Raw genomic sequence first — 14,686 nt, forward strand, 5'->3', positions numbered from 1 at the left:
GAATATTACTGCTATGGGAAGCTTTACCTGAGTAATCATTGGACCACATGATCCCAAACTTGCACCCAGGGCCCTGCTGGGGCTAGAATTTTATCAGATCTCACAGAAATCATGCAGTTGAATAAAGTCTGAAATCTTGGAAGTGGCTGTAAAAAGACATTGGATTCATCCAAGTGGCGTTATGACTCCTTGCGGTAGGTCACAATGCCACACAGGTTTGGCCCATCTGCCCCACTGTAGATGGAGAGGGAGGCGCAGATGAGCCAAGGCTGAGAGGTGCTGACACTCTGGGCAACAGTGCCCGAAATGGGGAGCCAGGCCCCATGGTGCAGGGCTCACTCTAATGCCCCCACTATATACTTGTGTATGCAGATGTCATGAAAACTACATTTGGTGACCTCTCCATAACTAATCATTTTTCCCCACACCCCTGCCCTGAAATATACTAAATATCCCTGTGCTAACATTGTGGCCTTGCTTATGAGGCATAGCAAGCTTCAGAACAATTTGAGTCTGCACTTGGCTTTTGAAATAGATCTTAAACCAGGCCCAGCTCCTCAAAAGTTATTTAGGCCCTACTTCCATTGAAATCAAAAGGAATTAGCTGCTCAAGTACCCTGAAAGCAAAGACAACACATGCAAAAGAAGCCCTGGCAAGACCCAGGGAAAGAGCAACGAACATGCACACCACATTCTTCAAAAAGCTGCCATGGGCAGGAGTAAACTCCCACTATGCAGGTGCTGCTCAGGTTGAATGGCCACAGCATGTTATGGTGTGGCAGTTGCTCGTCATTTTGCCTGCAAATACTGGCTTGCAAAGGAATCCCAATCATGCTGCACATGCGTGACTGTCTCCAGCTTGGCTCAAGCCCCACTGTAGATCCAACTTTTATGTGAAAAACTTTCAATATTGCTTCCTCAAAAGGGGTAGTGGGGGCTGGCTATTGATCTCAGCTAATCACTGTGAGCCTACTGGAGTGAAAGCCTTAAAGTGGAAACTGCACAAATGTAACTCTGCAGGGAAAAAATGTGAAGTGAGTTAGGTTTTATGTTCATATGCAGCACTAATCTGATGTGATCCCCTAGGTAGATCTCCCTCAGCACCCTTTGACATAATCAGAGAAATCAAAGCCTCGATTTTTTTGCTACAGACAGGTGCAGATGAGTGGAAAGACCACCACCACCTTGCCACTAACATTTCAACACTGGTTGGTGTGTTCAAAATATTCATTTGGAAGACGTAAGAACTTGAATGGGTGAACAATTAAATATCAGGAACTGTGTTCCCCTCCCACTACACATCTGAGACCTCCCAGAGCAGCCCGGAAGATAAATTTCAAATTCTAAGGTAAAACTAAAAGAGAAAGTTTCCTTTGGAGGCTATTTAATGGTGGCATTTCTTCAGCATTTGAGTTGATTCTGTCCTGTACTACACTTTGTTTTGAAGATTATCATTTCAAAATCATAACTTGACTGTAGTGCAGGGGTGTCAAACTCATTGTGTATGTCCGGCCTGATTGGACACCTTGCCACTTGATGCAGGCCACACTCTACAAAGGCTATTTTGGTGTTAATTTCTCTGTTGGTAATTACTTACATTTATTTTAGATTTTAGTGACTACTGCTGCTCCCAGAAACCTGGCATCTCTTAACTTGAACCAGATCAACAACTTTGGAGCAAATAACCGCGTCGACCACCGTTGTCCTAATAATGACATTAAGGGCTTGTCTACACTGCCCCATGTGGACTATGTAGGGTATGGAATGCACCAGCGTGTTGTGCTCCAACTTCTCCAGGTGGGCCCTGCTGGCATGCACTCAATGTTCTTTAGTGCACACTGATGTAGTCCTGTTTGAAACAGGACTGCATCAGTGCACACTAACAGAGTCTACAGGTGAGTTAGAGTGAAACACTTTGATGCACTCTACAAACCACACACCTGTAATGCGGGCTATGATGTCATGAAGACAAGCCAGAAGATTCAGGTGAAGTCTGCAAGCTAGATGAAACTATATGGGCTAGATGCAGCTGGCAGACAGTATGTTTGACATCCCTCCTCTAGAGGGCAGAGTTCACCTTCTCTCATGTTAAACTTAACTGAATAGAAATCACTGCCATGCAATGATCTTTTGTTTCCCTCCTCTAGTAACATCTGCCTATTATGGTGAGTGTCATCTCCACTTACATAAGCATTAACATAAGCTGCTTATGAAGATGGTCTTGTGGGTAAATTGTGGGATTGGGAGTTAGGAGACCAGGGTTCCTCCCAATTTGAGTGTCTCACCTTAACTAAACCTCTCTGGGCCATGTGCACACGAGGGACAATTTGGGCTGCTGTGAGGGGTGCTTAGTGACTGGAAACCTAGCCAAAGAGCAAAATGAAGGCCATGTGGAAATGTACAGCATGCAAATACCCTCTTCTAGTATCCAAGCACAGTGACGTGTCCATGGTCCCACAAGCAGGCTGTGACAGAGTGAGGAACTGAACCCAGTCTCAGGTTAACACCCCAACCACTGGGCCATTCTTCCTCTCATCCTGTATATCCCCCTCCCCACTTATAACATTCAACCCCATCTGCTGAATAATTTAAATTCCCCTACTACCTGCTGACGCAGGGTATTCAGCCTCCTCAATTCTTATATTCTTCATCTTAAACTCTTCCAGACCTCTTAACGGAACATCACATTCATGTTAAATTTTAGAGTAGCAGCCGTGTTAGTCTGTATCCGCAAAAGGAACAGGAGTACTTGTAGCACCTTAGAGACTAACAAATTATGCAAGGCACTGCATTTAGCCGTATGGAGTGGAAATCCATCAACTTCATGAAAAAATTTGTTAGTCTCTAAGGTGCCACAAGTACTCCTGTTCTTTATTCATGTTAAAGTGAACTGGAAACTAACTTTCCTATGCAAAAATATTTTGAAAAGGTAACTGCAAATTTACTCTGGTTCTCTTCCTGCAGATTTTAGTCCAGAACAGACCCCTTCCATAAGTTACAGCACACTTTCATTTTAATAAAGAAAAATAAATATTCATTTTCACATGGGACAGTCTCTTGAAACAAATACTGAACCCCAGCTACAGGGGCTTCACTATGGATTTGTTACAAATCAAAACATAAATGCCTTGCTCCTAGGGTCTTTACAAATCCAGTTTTAGGAATCAAGTGGAGTCTTCTATCATCCAGAAGCAGAGCAAACCTCTCTTTGAACCAGTAGCTAAACACGTTGTCCTCGTGAAGGCAATTTCAGACAGACAGTGACAGTTCTACAGTTGCACAGGATACCTCCATGCGCCAGCCAGAGTTTGCACCACAGTTCCAATGGCTGCAGTGAAGCACTAGAAGTTGCCAGTCTTCAGCGACATGAACTGATGCAGTTTGTTTGGGATCTGTTCTTAACCACCCAATCCAGTCCCTTAGGAGTCACAACTCAGAGGCTGCAGAGATCTCTTTGCTTTGCGGTTAGGATGCATTAGCATATTCCAAACAAATGTAATTCTCTGGAGCGGACAAAACCACTGCTTTACAGCCTACTCTGAAGAGAGGAAGCTGTTAGCCCAAGTGCCTTTTGAAATAAGGCATTCAAACAAACAAATTAGTTTAGCTAAGAACTAATTGTCACTACGTGGTGGATCATAGAATCACTGTGTGAGTATCTCTCAGACTGGGGTCACAGCAGCTGTTGATGAAGTATCTCCCATACCATCTTTTTGCGGAAGTGAGGCATGTGGTGCTAAAAGTAAAAAAAGACACTATTAAACACTAAACCAGAGTAAAAGGGGTCAGAATAAGCGTATTTGTCCACATTCTGTAGGCACTGACCATAACAGTCAGTGTTCAACATTTGCCACAGTTCCATGCAATGGTATTTGATACCACAACTTTGCCCTACACTAAGGGACAGAAAATGCAATGCTCTGGCAAATGCTAACTTTAATGAAAAACATGAATGTCATGACTGAGAATTTGCACGTCCTTTAAGAAAAGCCCAGTGCAGCTGAAAACAGCCAGTATTTTAACTTGTGAAAAAGCTTTTTGGAAAGGAGCCTCGAAGATGCCATAACTAAGGTCAAGTCTACTACTACAAACAGCTCCAGCCCCCCGCACCAGAGGACTAAGACATGATGCTTGGCAAATGGACATAAGCAAAGGCAGGGAATGCAGCTCACAGGGCTGGGAGGACTCACTTGTCAGTACTAGCACCTGGAGGCCCTAGCCAAGACCAGGACCCATGGGGGTAGGTGTTGTGTAACTAGCAAGAGATGAGCTTACAATTTAACTAGAGGAGTCAGGTGACAGGGAAAACATACCCAGAGATTGGAGGCACCACAGGTCAGTTTAAAGAACAGGAGTACTTGTGGCACCTTAGACCAACAAATTTATTTGAGCATAAGCTTTTGCGGGCTAAAACTCACTTCATCAGATGAATGCAGTGGAAAATACAGTAGGAAGAGACACACACAGAGAAACAATGGGTGTTACCATACACACTATAATGAGAGTGAGTGATCTGTTAAGGTGAGCTATTACCAGCAGGAGAGAAAAAAAATTTGTAGAGCTTTCCTCACCTGAGTGAAAGTGATAGGTTTGTCTCTGGAGATATAGTCTGCATATTTACAGGTAAACATCCCGCAGTCACTTCCGTTCAGCTGCTGTGGAATTTCCTACAAGTGAGCAGTGGGAGCAAGTTGCATGTTAGTCCTTTCACCTTGCTTTAAGTGTACCTTTCTTACAAGATATGCAATGCATTATCTTCAGTACTGTGTATCAGCAGCATTTTAATGAGCCGCTTGTGTCCTCCAATCCAGGAAATAAGCTTTAACACCTCCTCACAAATCACATAACTACAGCTGCACTATGTTCCCTTTGCTGGTAAGGAACATCCCGGTCCTTCACCTGTCAAATCTTTAGAATGCACACTTTCCCGGCCCAGGATGTCCTTACGTAAGTGTGTACTATGGGCCCCCGGCCCAAGTGGGGCTTTGAACCCTACTAATACTGCTTACTAGAAAGAATACAGATTCCCCCACTCCTGAATTAGTGCTTCCTGCAAGTGACGGAGGGAATTCCCATTCTGTACAATGAGAGCTACTAAAGGACAAGTTTTGCCTTTGATGATGCATGAACAGCTCTCATTGATCATAGTGGAAGTTGCATGTGGGGAGAATTTAGCTCTGACCTTTAATTCCCTCCCCACAAGGTATTGGCTACCAATCAGAACGGTCAATGTCAGCTTGTTCTCCAGTGACCCAGGGCAAGACAACTCCAACTATCCAGGGGAAGGACTAATGCGTGGGATCTATTATATGAATTACTACTGCCTGAGCACAAAGCAACAGGAGCTATTCACCTGCAGCTGGAGTTCACAGCTCCACAGGCATCCTAAGAGTTCCTCTGAACTGAATGTGCCAAAGCCCCTAGAAAGCTTTGAGAACTGGGAAAGAGCAATTCCAGCTCACAACAGGGCATGTTCTATGCGAGGCTATGCCCCTCTCCCCTCCAGCACCTTTGATTTTTTTTCCTTCCTCCAAACCCAATCTAGATGGTGACAAAATGAGGGGTGGAGGATCTCTATAGACAAAGCTATTTGGAGAACATGACAGAACAGACATTTATTTTAGAAGATTCTAGGTCAAGCATGGACAACAGCAGTAATTTGAAACCATCTTTGCAGAAGGAAGACGAGTCTTTCAAATAGCACAAAAAGCTACCTATCATAAAAAATTTTTTTTTTTTAAATTTGCACTACTACCCCAATACCGTAATATCGTCAAAAGCTCAAAGCCAGATTCACAGCTGCAGTCCAAGAAACAGTGAGCACATGTACAAAAGATCAACTACTGTATATAGTTCCTGTACAGGAACTGTTGACATCTTTCATGCATCAGCATGCGCCTTAAAAGAATGAAGGTAAAGGCCATGTCTACACTTACAAGGTTATAGCTGTACTGATACAGCTGTGCTGCGGTCAGAGCGCTCATGTAGCTGCATTATGCTGATGGAAGAGAGCTCTCCCGTCGACATAATAAAACCAGCTCAACGCAAGGCGGTAGCTATGTCAGCAGGAGAGCGTCTCCCGCCGACAGTGCTGTGCACACCAGAGCTTATGCCAACAAAGCTTATGTCACTCCGGGGCGGGTTCCCCCCCCACACACACACACACACACCGTTGAGCGATAAAAGTTTTGCTGACACAAGTGCTAATCTCAACATGGCCTTCGCCCTACTAAGGAATAATGGAGATTGAGATTTTTCTTGGACACAGCACCAGCTTATTGGACCAAAGGAAGAAAGCTGGATGGATGTTCCAAGGACTCCAGTCCACTCCAAATTGCTAGCATATTTTTCATGTCTAAACTGAGTCAGGAAAGAAGCAGTGACAGGCCAATCAAATAAATAAAAGACACTGCTAAAGAGTCCATCAAAACATTGATTCCTGTGTCCAGTTTGGATTGCTGTATTATGGGCATTAGAAAAAGCCCACAAACAGCCATTCAAAACTTATAATTGTTTCTCCTGAAGGCATTTGTGGTGTGGGGCTACAGTACATGGATCAGACTCAAATACTGTTCACATACATGTGATTTCATGCTGTAAAGTGTCCACTCTGAAGGATCAATATCTAGGTTCCTCTTGGTTTTGCTTTCTTCCTGCAGATATTGGCTGTTCAACGAAACAAAACAAAAAGAGGTATCAGACTTTTCTAATCAAAGGTCTTCATATTTTAGGCCAATCGTCTGTAAAGTTGCCTGACAAGGTCTTCACTAATTATGCACCAAAGACCTAAAGTACCAGGAAGGAGGATTATAGGATATAATCATACCATGCTGAAGGTAAACCCACATGTGCCTAGGAACTATTCACATTACGTAAGAGATTTTAGATCAGAAGTTAGAGACTTCACAGGTAATGCTGAAGCCATGTTATATTGGACTCGGATCTCAGATGGGGCACTACCAGAAAAAGTGAGGCACATGAGATACTGGTAGTGATTTACAAGGTCACACAGACCCTTTCTTCAGAAGTCAATTTCCAACAGAGGTGGGCAGTACAGGGTGATTTTATGTAACATGAAATAGGAGTACTGGTGCAACAGAAGAGTCAGTGCCAAACAAACATACTGAAAGGATTATTATTTACATAAAAATTAACTCCAATGTCTCTAATAGAGCATACAAGAGGATTATGTGTGCAATACAATTTGGTGGGTTACTTAAGAGCTGCAAAAAATGGCAGAAGAGCTAGAAAGTAGAGGGGTCTCTCACTGGTAATAGAGGATGTCAGTATCCCCTAGGAAGGAGTTCTGGTCCTATGAAGTGTGTTGAGGTTAATATTCTGAAAGAGGAATGGACTGTGTCTTTCTATTGGCATCAGAGCTGTAACAGGTCACTCAATGATGGTTCGTTCATAAGACATACTCAAATGTCCCCAGGAGGACAGAATATAATTAGCAGCTGGATGATGTTACAATTTGCACATTACTGGCAGTGACTAGTCCAGGAAGAGATTCTTGTCCCTTAAGGGTAAGTCTTGTGCTACGTAAAGCACATTATCCAGTGAGTGATTGTGGAAAAATCCTTCCTGTATGTGTGAAACGCAATGATAGATTCACTAAAGCATCTACTTACAGCAAAATCTCACAGATACTGTGGCCTCTTTGTCCCATCGAGTCAAAGTATTTGATAGTCTCTCTTCTGACATCTATTACCTGTTATTGAAAGACAGGCATTGGTGCAACAGACGTAGCCAAAGACTCCCTGCTGCCTACGGAGCAAGACCTAAAGCCTTTTCTAGGTTTTCCTTTCCCTTCCAATTCCAAGGATGGGCCAATTTGACTCACCACTAATCCCCAATGTACCCTCAGGTGAATGGGCACAAAGATAAGGTCTTGCTTGAAGAGATCCACACCTTTGGTCCATCTTTTTACTGCCTGGTAACCCCCAGAAATTAATTTGGGGTAGAAGAAAGTACTGAAAGCATGAAGCACTGGAAATCCCTGCTGCTTATTTCTCTCCACCAGAAGATTCATGTAGAAATTGATTACCTATATAATAGAGAGAGTAGAGTTCAGAGAATGAAGGGGAGACACTCATTTAGCTGTTAAAGTTAAGCTTTATCTGCTGGACTCTTCAGAATTTGCAGTCTGAAAAGACCACACTGACGTCAACTCAAGTTCTAAGACTCCTGAACTAACTTCCTTCCTTTGAGTCCTGCATTTAACACACTTGTTATTTCACCCATTCCCCAAAGTCAAATCTGATCCCAAGTTGCTGCTAACTCTTGAAAGCAGCATAATACAGGGAGAGAGATTTTCAGGAGTATTGTTCCCTCTTAAAGGCCCAGCTTTCAGAACTCTATGGATATTCCTATAGGAACTGAGGTGTGGATCAGAAAATTAAGCCTGTCAGCAGCTAAATGTCAGAGAAAGTTGTGGGCACATTTTAATACATATGCACGCAGAACACAAAAACATTCCTATTGGATTAATTTTACCTCATCGTTGAGCCAGTGATGGTTCCTCAGTGTCTGGATATCCCCACGGGTGACCTTTAATTTAAAGGCGCTGCTCAAGATCTCATCCTCCTGGCCATGGCCTAATGCATTAGTGACTTCTCTTTCCATGTCCTGAAATGAGCAATTCCACAATGTGACTAGTGAGAAAGTCCTGAACTAGGGTGTATGTTGAGCAGGCCAACTGGTGCATCACACTAAGTATTTAAATGAAATCCAGTAGAGGATTAAGCCTGCTAAAAGGAGGAAGAGCTTGACCATACAGTGACACTGGGAGGCCAAGTATACCAGTGTTAGTTTCAGAGCAGAGGATTGTTAGCTTTGGTAGCTTTTTCTGTTAAGTTTGTACATGAAGCCTAAGGTACTACACACAGACGCCTGCACTTCATGCTATTTACTTGGATGGTTACACTTTTAAGCTATTTTAAATGGCGCTTCAGTCATTTTGATTTATCAGATTACCCCAGCTCAGAACCATGGATATGTTTACACTGGCTCTGGTTTGGAAGTTCAGTCATTTTCTTAAGAATTATAAGGGATAATGGGAGTTTAAGAGGCTTGAGAGAATTCAATAAACACTAAAACCAGTATTGCAAATGTTTCACAGTCAATCAGTGTAGTTCAGTCAGAATAAGAGATAGGTATCATGCAGAAATAGAAAAAACACAAAACATGCACATCAGCAGATGGAGCACAGCTGAAGAAAGGACAATAAAAAAAAAGTAAAGTTTCAAAGAGAAAACCACCTGTCCCCCATGCAATATTGTGGCCCCTGTGATCCTTAATCAGCCAGCTTAACCATCACTCGGTTTAACTGGAATGGGGCTGATAGAAGAGCATTCTCGGCTCAAACTCATTTCTCACCTTTAGTTTACAAGAGAGTCTAGATTTGTGGTGTCCCAAAGATCACCACAAGACTAACCTAATTCTCCCAGTCATATCTGAATGGGAATGAAAGGGAACATTATAGTGGGCTGTATTGGAGGCCACGTTGACAGTCAGGAAGTCTGTATTTTGTATCTGATCATACACACTGTTAGAGCTGTCATGGATGCAAAGAGAAGTCTAAGTAATGTTTAGTTTCATTGCTGGTAGAAGATGGATTTTGATCTGTGGACCAAAAATAAATAAATTCTATTTTTGATTGAGCTGAACTAACAAACAAGGAAAATGCCCTTGTCTCTTCTATTGTAGCATCTACCAACGTACGCACAGAAAGTAATCAGGCAGTTTATAAAGGAATGAGCAAAAGCATCCATTTGTTTTGCTAGCTCCCTGCAAATCAGATGTCAGTGGATTGGCAAGAATGGCCTGATTCGAAGTGATTAGAAGGTACGAATAGCAGACAAAATTTACTTTAGAAGAGGCACCTAGAATCCCTGATCCCTTTTGAACATGGTCAGTACATTAGCTAATATCAGGTGGGCACACAAAAAGAACCTGCAAAAAAGCTCAAATGATTCCATCCATTTTAGTTCATCTCTCCAAACCAGAAAGCCAAAAAAGGCATGGTACCTCCGTGAGCTCAGGAAGGCGCTCTGTACTCTTCTCTGTGCCTGGGCACTTCTGTTCTTTCACCACAAGTGCAGTTGGCCTTCTGGCTACAGCAGAACTCCTACTGCCCAGACATAACCGAACTGACACCTCCTTTGACAGGTCAGCCTCCAGCCATCTCTGTTATACAAAAGGAAGCTCAATAGCATTTAAACAGGAAGTTATGATTTGTCGCAGTGCATAATGTGACAGTCTTGTTCAAATATCAAATGAAAGCACTCAGCAAATAAGTATGGACTCTGACGGTCAGGAGTATCGAATTAAACACTCAGTCTAGCCCTCATTCGGAGTCAGGCGAGGTATTGCTAGGATTGAGCACACTTCCATTAAATGTGCCAATTTTCAAATGCTTTAGACCAGGGGTTCTCAAACTTCACGGCACCACGACTCCCTTCTGACAACAAAAATTACTATACGACTCCCGGAGGGGGGACCGAAGCCTGAGCCCACCTGATCCCTGCCACCTGGGGGGTGGGGGAGGGGAAGGAGGAGGAGAAGCTGAAGCCCAAGGGCTTCAGCCCCAGGCAGGGGGCCTGCAATTTCAGCCCCACCGCCCAAGGTGGAAGCCCCAGATAGTGGGGCTCGGGCTTAGGTTTCGGCCCCAGGCGCCAGCGAAGTCTAAGCCAGCCCTGGCTACCCCATTAAACAGGGTTGCGACTCACTTTGGGGTCCTGACCTACAGATTGAGAACCACTGCTTTAGACTAAAGTTAAGTATCAGGGGGTAGCCATGTTAGTCTGCATCTACAAAAACAACAAGGAGTCTGGTGTTACCTTAAAGACTAACAGATTTATTTGGGCATAAGCTTTTGTGGGTAAAATCCTCACTTCTTCAGATGAAGAAGTTGTTAGGATTTAGTAAAAAGCAACAGAGGGTCCTGAGGCATCTTTGAGACTAACAGAAGTACTGGGAGCATAAGCTTTCGTGGGTAAGAACCTCACTTCTTCAGATGCAAGTGTTTACCCACTGCAGTTAAGTGGGTGAGAGGAAAGTGTTTCAGGCCACTTTCAGACTCAGGAAGACAATCACAAATGTATGAGTGGAAGGGACCTCAATAGGTCATTCTAGTCCAGTCCCCTCCTCTGAAGCAGGATTAAGTATTCATCTGACAGGTGTTTGTCTAACCAGTTCTTAAAAACCTCCAATGATGGATATCACATTCTCCCTAGGTAAATTTGTTCTGGTGCTTAACTACCGTTACCTTAAAGTTTGGAAGGTTTTCCTAATGTCCAACAAATCTCTCTTGCTGCAATTTAAGACCATTACTTCTTGTCCTGTCCTCAATGGATACAGAGAACCATTTATCACCCTCCTCTTTATAACAACCTTCTACATAGTTGAAGAATATGTTTCTGTTATGTCTGCTCTTCTCCAGATTAAACAAACCAAATTTTTCCAATCTTTCCTTGTAGGTCATGTTTCCTAGACTTTAATCATTTTTGTTGCTCGCCTCTGGAGTTTCCACATTTCCCAAAGCATGGTGCCAAAACTGGACACAGTACTCTGACTGAGGCCTTATCAGCGCTGAGTACAGCAGAATTATGTCTTGCTTACAACACTCCTGATAATATATTTCAGAATAATTGGGTGGTTTTTTCACAAAAGTATTATGTAGTTGACTCTTAGTTTGTGATCCCCATTACCGTCAAAGCCTTTTCTGCAATACTTCTTCCTAGGCAGTCGTTTTCCATTTTGTATTTGTGCAATTGATTATTCCTTCCTAAGCACTACTGTGCATTTGTCCTAATTCAATTTCATCCTAGACCATTTCTCTAGTTTGCCAAGATCATTTTTAATTCTAATCCTGTCCTTCAGAGCACTTCCAACCCCTCCCAACTTGGTATTGTCTGTAAATTTTATAAAAGTGTACTCTCTCTGCCATTATCCAAATCATTTATGAAGATAATGAACAGAACTGGACCCAGGATAGATCCCTGCAAGAAGCCACTCAATACATTCTTCCAGCTTGACTGTGAGCCATTGGTAACTATTCCGAGTACAGTTTTTCAACCAGTTGTGCACCCACCTTTAGAAGATTCATCTCTAGGCTATATTTCTCTAGTTTGTTTATGAGAAGGTCATATGAGACTATCAAAAGTCTGCTAAAGTGGAGATCTATAGCAACAGTTTATGTTTGGGAGGTTCTTTGCCACTGTAGAGGGCTACAAAGTTGGTTTGGTTTTAAAAAAAAGTATTCCACATGGGGTGGATATTTGACAAAGACAGTTTTGTATCCAAGCTTGGTACTATATGTTTTAGATTGTGTAAGTTTTCCTGATATCCCAGCTTAGCCTATTTAAAGAATAGATTTTAGACACACCCATCTTCCCTCCCATGCAGCAAGCGAAATACAGGTGAACATAAACAACTATGTATAAAGCAGAGTGGTATTGTATTTCTAGTTTAGAAAAATAAAAATTAAAATGTAGTTAAAAATGCAGCAACCTTGAAAGAATCTTAGTAGTTAGAAAAAAGGTTTACCTGGTTTACAATCTGGAAATTTAACTGTGGCACCAAGCCAAATCTCAGACAAGAATCAGGGGAAAAATGCAAGCAAAGCAAATTCTATTCAGAAAGGACTGATGATGCAATAGTGTATCCTATAGTGATGTGGATAAACGCCAATAAATATTACATGTTTGAGGGCTTGCCCATCAAATTCCAAGATGGACAAGAGAAATTGAGCAGATGCAGCATACTGACCAGAGCCCAGAATCACAAGAGGTCTTCCACCATCACTATACTCTGTAAGTCTCAAAGACCGCACTCTCACAAAAGCCATATGCCACTGGGTTAAGCACATTATTCAATGATATGCTCAAGTATGGAAGTGCACAGTTAGGGTTGAATGTACAGTTTAGTTATAAGACATCACATTTTTCAAAAGAGGAAAAAAGCTGGAGCTTCCAACCTTACCCCTTCATTTTTCTGCCCAACTGTCATTTCAGGCTCTTGTGAGTTTTCTGCTGAAGTCCGAGATCTTAGAGACAAAAACGGGCAGAGTTTCACAACTAGGGATATTTACTTAGTAAGTTACCTGTGGGGTAAGGAGCCAGGGGTGTGTGGGGAGGGTTGGGAAAGGCTCTCTGAGGGGTTGGAATCTGGCCAACGCGCAAGAAAAACAAGAGTTTAACTTGACCCATTCTATAGCATCAATACTTTGAGGTGGGGAAGAAGGGAAAGGCGAGGGGATGGAAAGCTGAAAATACCTAAAGTAGGGGACTGGGGCTAGTACCAAAGCATGGCTAAAATAAGGATACAAGATGTGGCTTAAAAAGTTAAGATATAATGCACGACAATCATGAATTCTACATCGAGCACATCACCAGCCACCAACAGTCCCAGGAGGCGTGAGCCAGAGTGACATTCTTAGACTACGAGAAAGGGACCAAGAGACTTTCTCCGTTGGATCATATGAACTGGAACCATAAACTCCCTGAACATTAAATCTCACAAATGAGGGTCAATCCATCCTCATCATATCCACTCATACTCCACACCCAAACAGCCACTTTATGAACTTCATATCCTCATATCTCAATGCCTGTACTTTCACATCAACCTTTTACCCCCAATCAGGGATATTGGAGATTATGTATTCCTTATGCCACCCGATCTTAAACCAAATTTTGCACTCTTGATAATCTGTACATTATTCCCTGATAACCAGAAACTTCTATGCTTAAACTCTGTACAGTTCACTTTTTTATTTATTTATTAACATCTTCATAAATGAACAACTCCTCACGAAAAGAAAGCACTAGCTTACCTGAAGGGTATGCATCCAGATACAGTTAGGCCAACCTAGTTACAAGTCTGAAAAATTTCACTCCCTGTATGACAGAGTTAGGTCGACCTTAACCTCACTAAATCCAACTAGGTTGATGGAAGAATGCTTCTGTCGAGCTAGCACTGTCTCTTGGAGAGGTGGATTACCGACATTGACAGAAAACCTCTTCTGTCAAAGTAGAAAGCATCTACAGTACATCATACTTGTGCCACTGTAGTGCAGACAAGCCCTTAAAGTGGGTGGATAGAATAAGTTTACTTGACTCTTATAGGATTGCTAGGGGAGCTGCTATCCTTATTGGAAAAGGATTACCCTCGAAAACTATGCAGCATCTGAAGTGCAGCATGTTACTGTGCAAGGAATTACACACTGACAGGTTTTACTTCTATCAGTATAAATGCTCCAAAATGAAAAAGTTCTTGCATTTCTTTTTGATCCAAGCCTCCTTTTTAAAAAGGGACCCATATATAAGATGACTTATATTAGATCCTAAACCCACTGTACATTAGAAGACAAATTCAATCTAGTATGATAAGATAGTCAATATCCAGGTTAGGTACCCCAGATGTTTTATAGAAGTACAGCTTTGTACTTTTATAGCACAAGGTGTACAAACAGAAGACTTTCTATTTAAACAGCCACTCAGATTCATAGACTTTAGATGATCAAGATGGTCCCTTCTGGCCTTAGTCTGACCTTCTGCAAATTGCAGGCCACAGAACCTCACCCATCTACTCCTGCAATATGCCCATAGCCTCTGGCTGAATTACTGAAGTCCTCAAATCATGATTTAAGGACTGCAAGTTACAGAGAATCCGCCATTTACTC

The 14,686-nt window shown here is 42.4% G+C and overlaps 1 protein-coding gene across 4 annotated transcripts in view; it reads right to left on the bottom strand.

Moving 5' to 3' along the window:
• Positions 1-2,991: 2,991 nt before the first annotated feature.
• Positions 2,992-14,686, bottom strand: part of SENP2 (SUMO specific peptidase 2) — a 53,840-nt gene continuing 42,145 nt past the window's right edge. For 2 of the 4 annotated variants that reach the window (XM_034781152.1, XM_034781153.1), the window contains exons 10-17: positions 12,985-13,048; positions 10,030-10,188; positions 8,497-8,628; positions 7,844-8,047; positions 7,632-7,711; positions 6,582-6,666; positions 4,572-4,667; positions 2,992-3,736 (exon numbers count right to left, since the gene is read on the bottom strand). In XM_034781152.1, coding sequence (XP_034637043.1) covers positions 3,674-3,736; positions 4,572-4,667; positions 6,582-6,666; positions 7,632-7,711; positions 7,844-8,047; positions 8,497-8,628; positions 10,030-10,188; positions 12,985-13,048 — 883 coding nt within the window. In that variant the 3' untranslated portion in view covers positions 2,992-3,673. Of the gene's footprint in view, positions 3,737-4,571; positions 4,668-6,581; positions 6,667-7,631; positions 7,712-7,843; positions 8,048-8,496; positions 8,629-10,029; positions 10,189-12,984; positions 13,049-14,686 lie in introns of those variants that run through there. The other 2 variants (XM_034781154.1, XM_034781155.1) reach the window with 2 other exon arrangements.

This window comes from Trachemys scripta, chromosome 9, assembly GCF_013100865.1.
Source record: "Trachemys scripta elegans isolate TJP31775 chromosome 9, CAS_Tse_1.0, whole genome shotgun sequence".
In the NCBI taxonomy this organism is placed as follows: Eukaryota; Metazoa; Chordata; order Testudines; family Emydidae; genus Trachemys; species Trachemys scripta.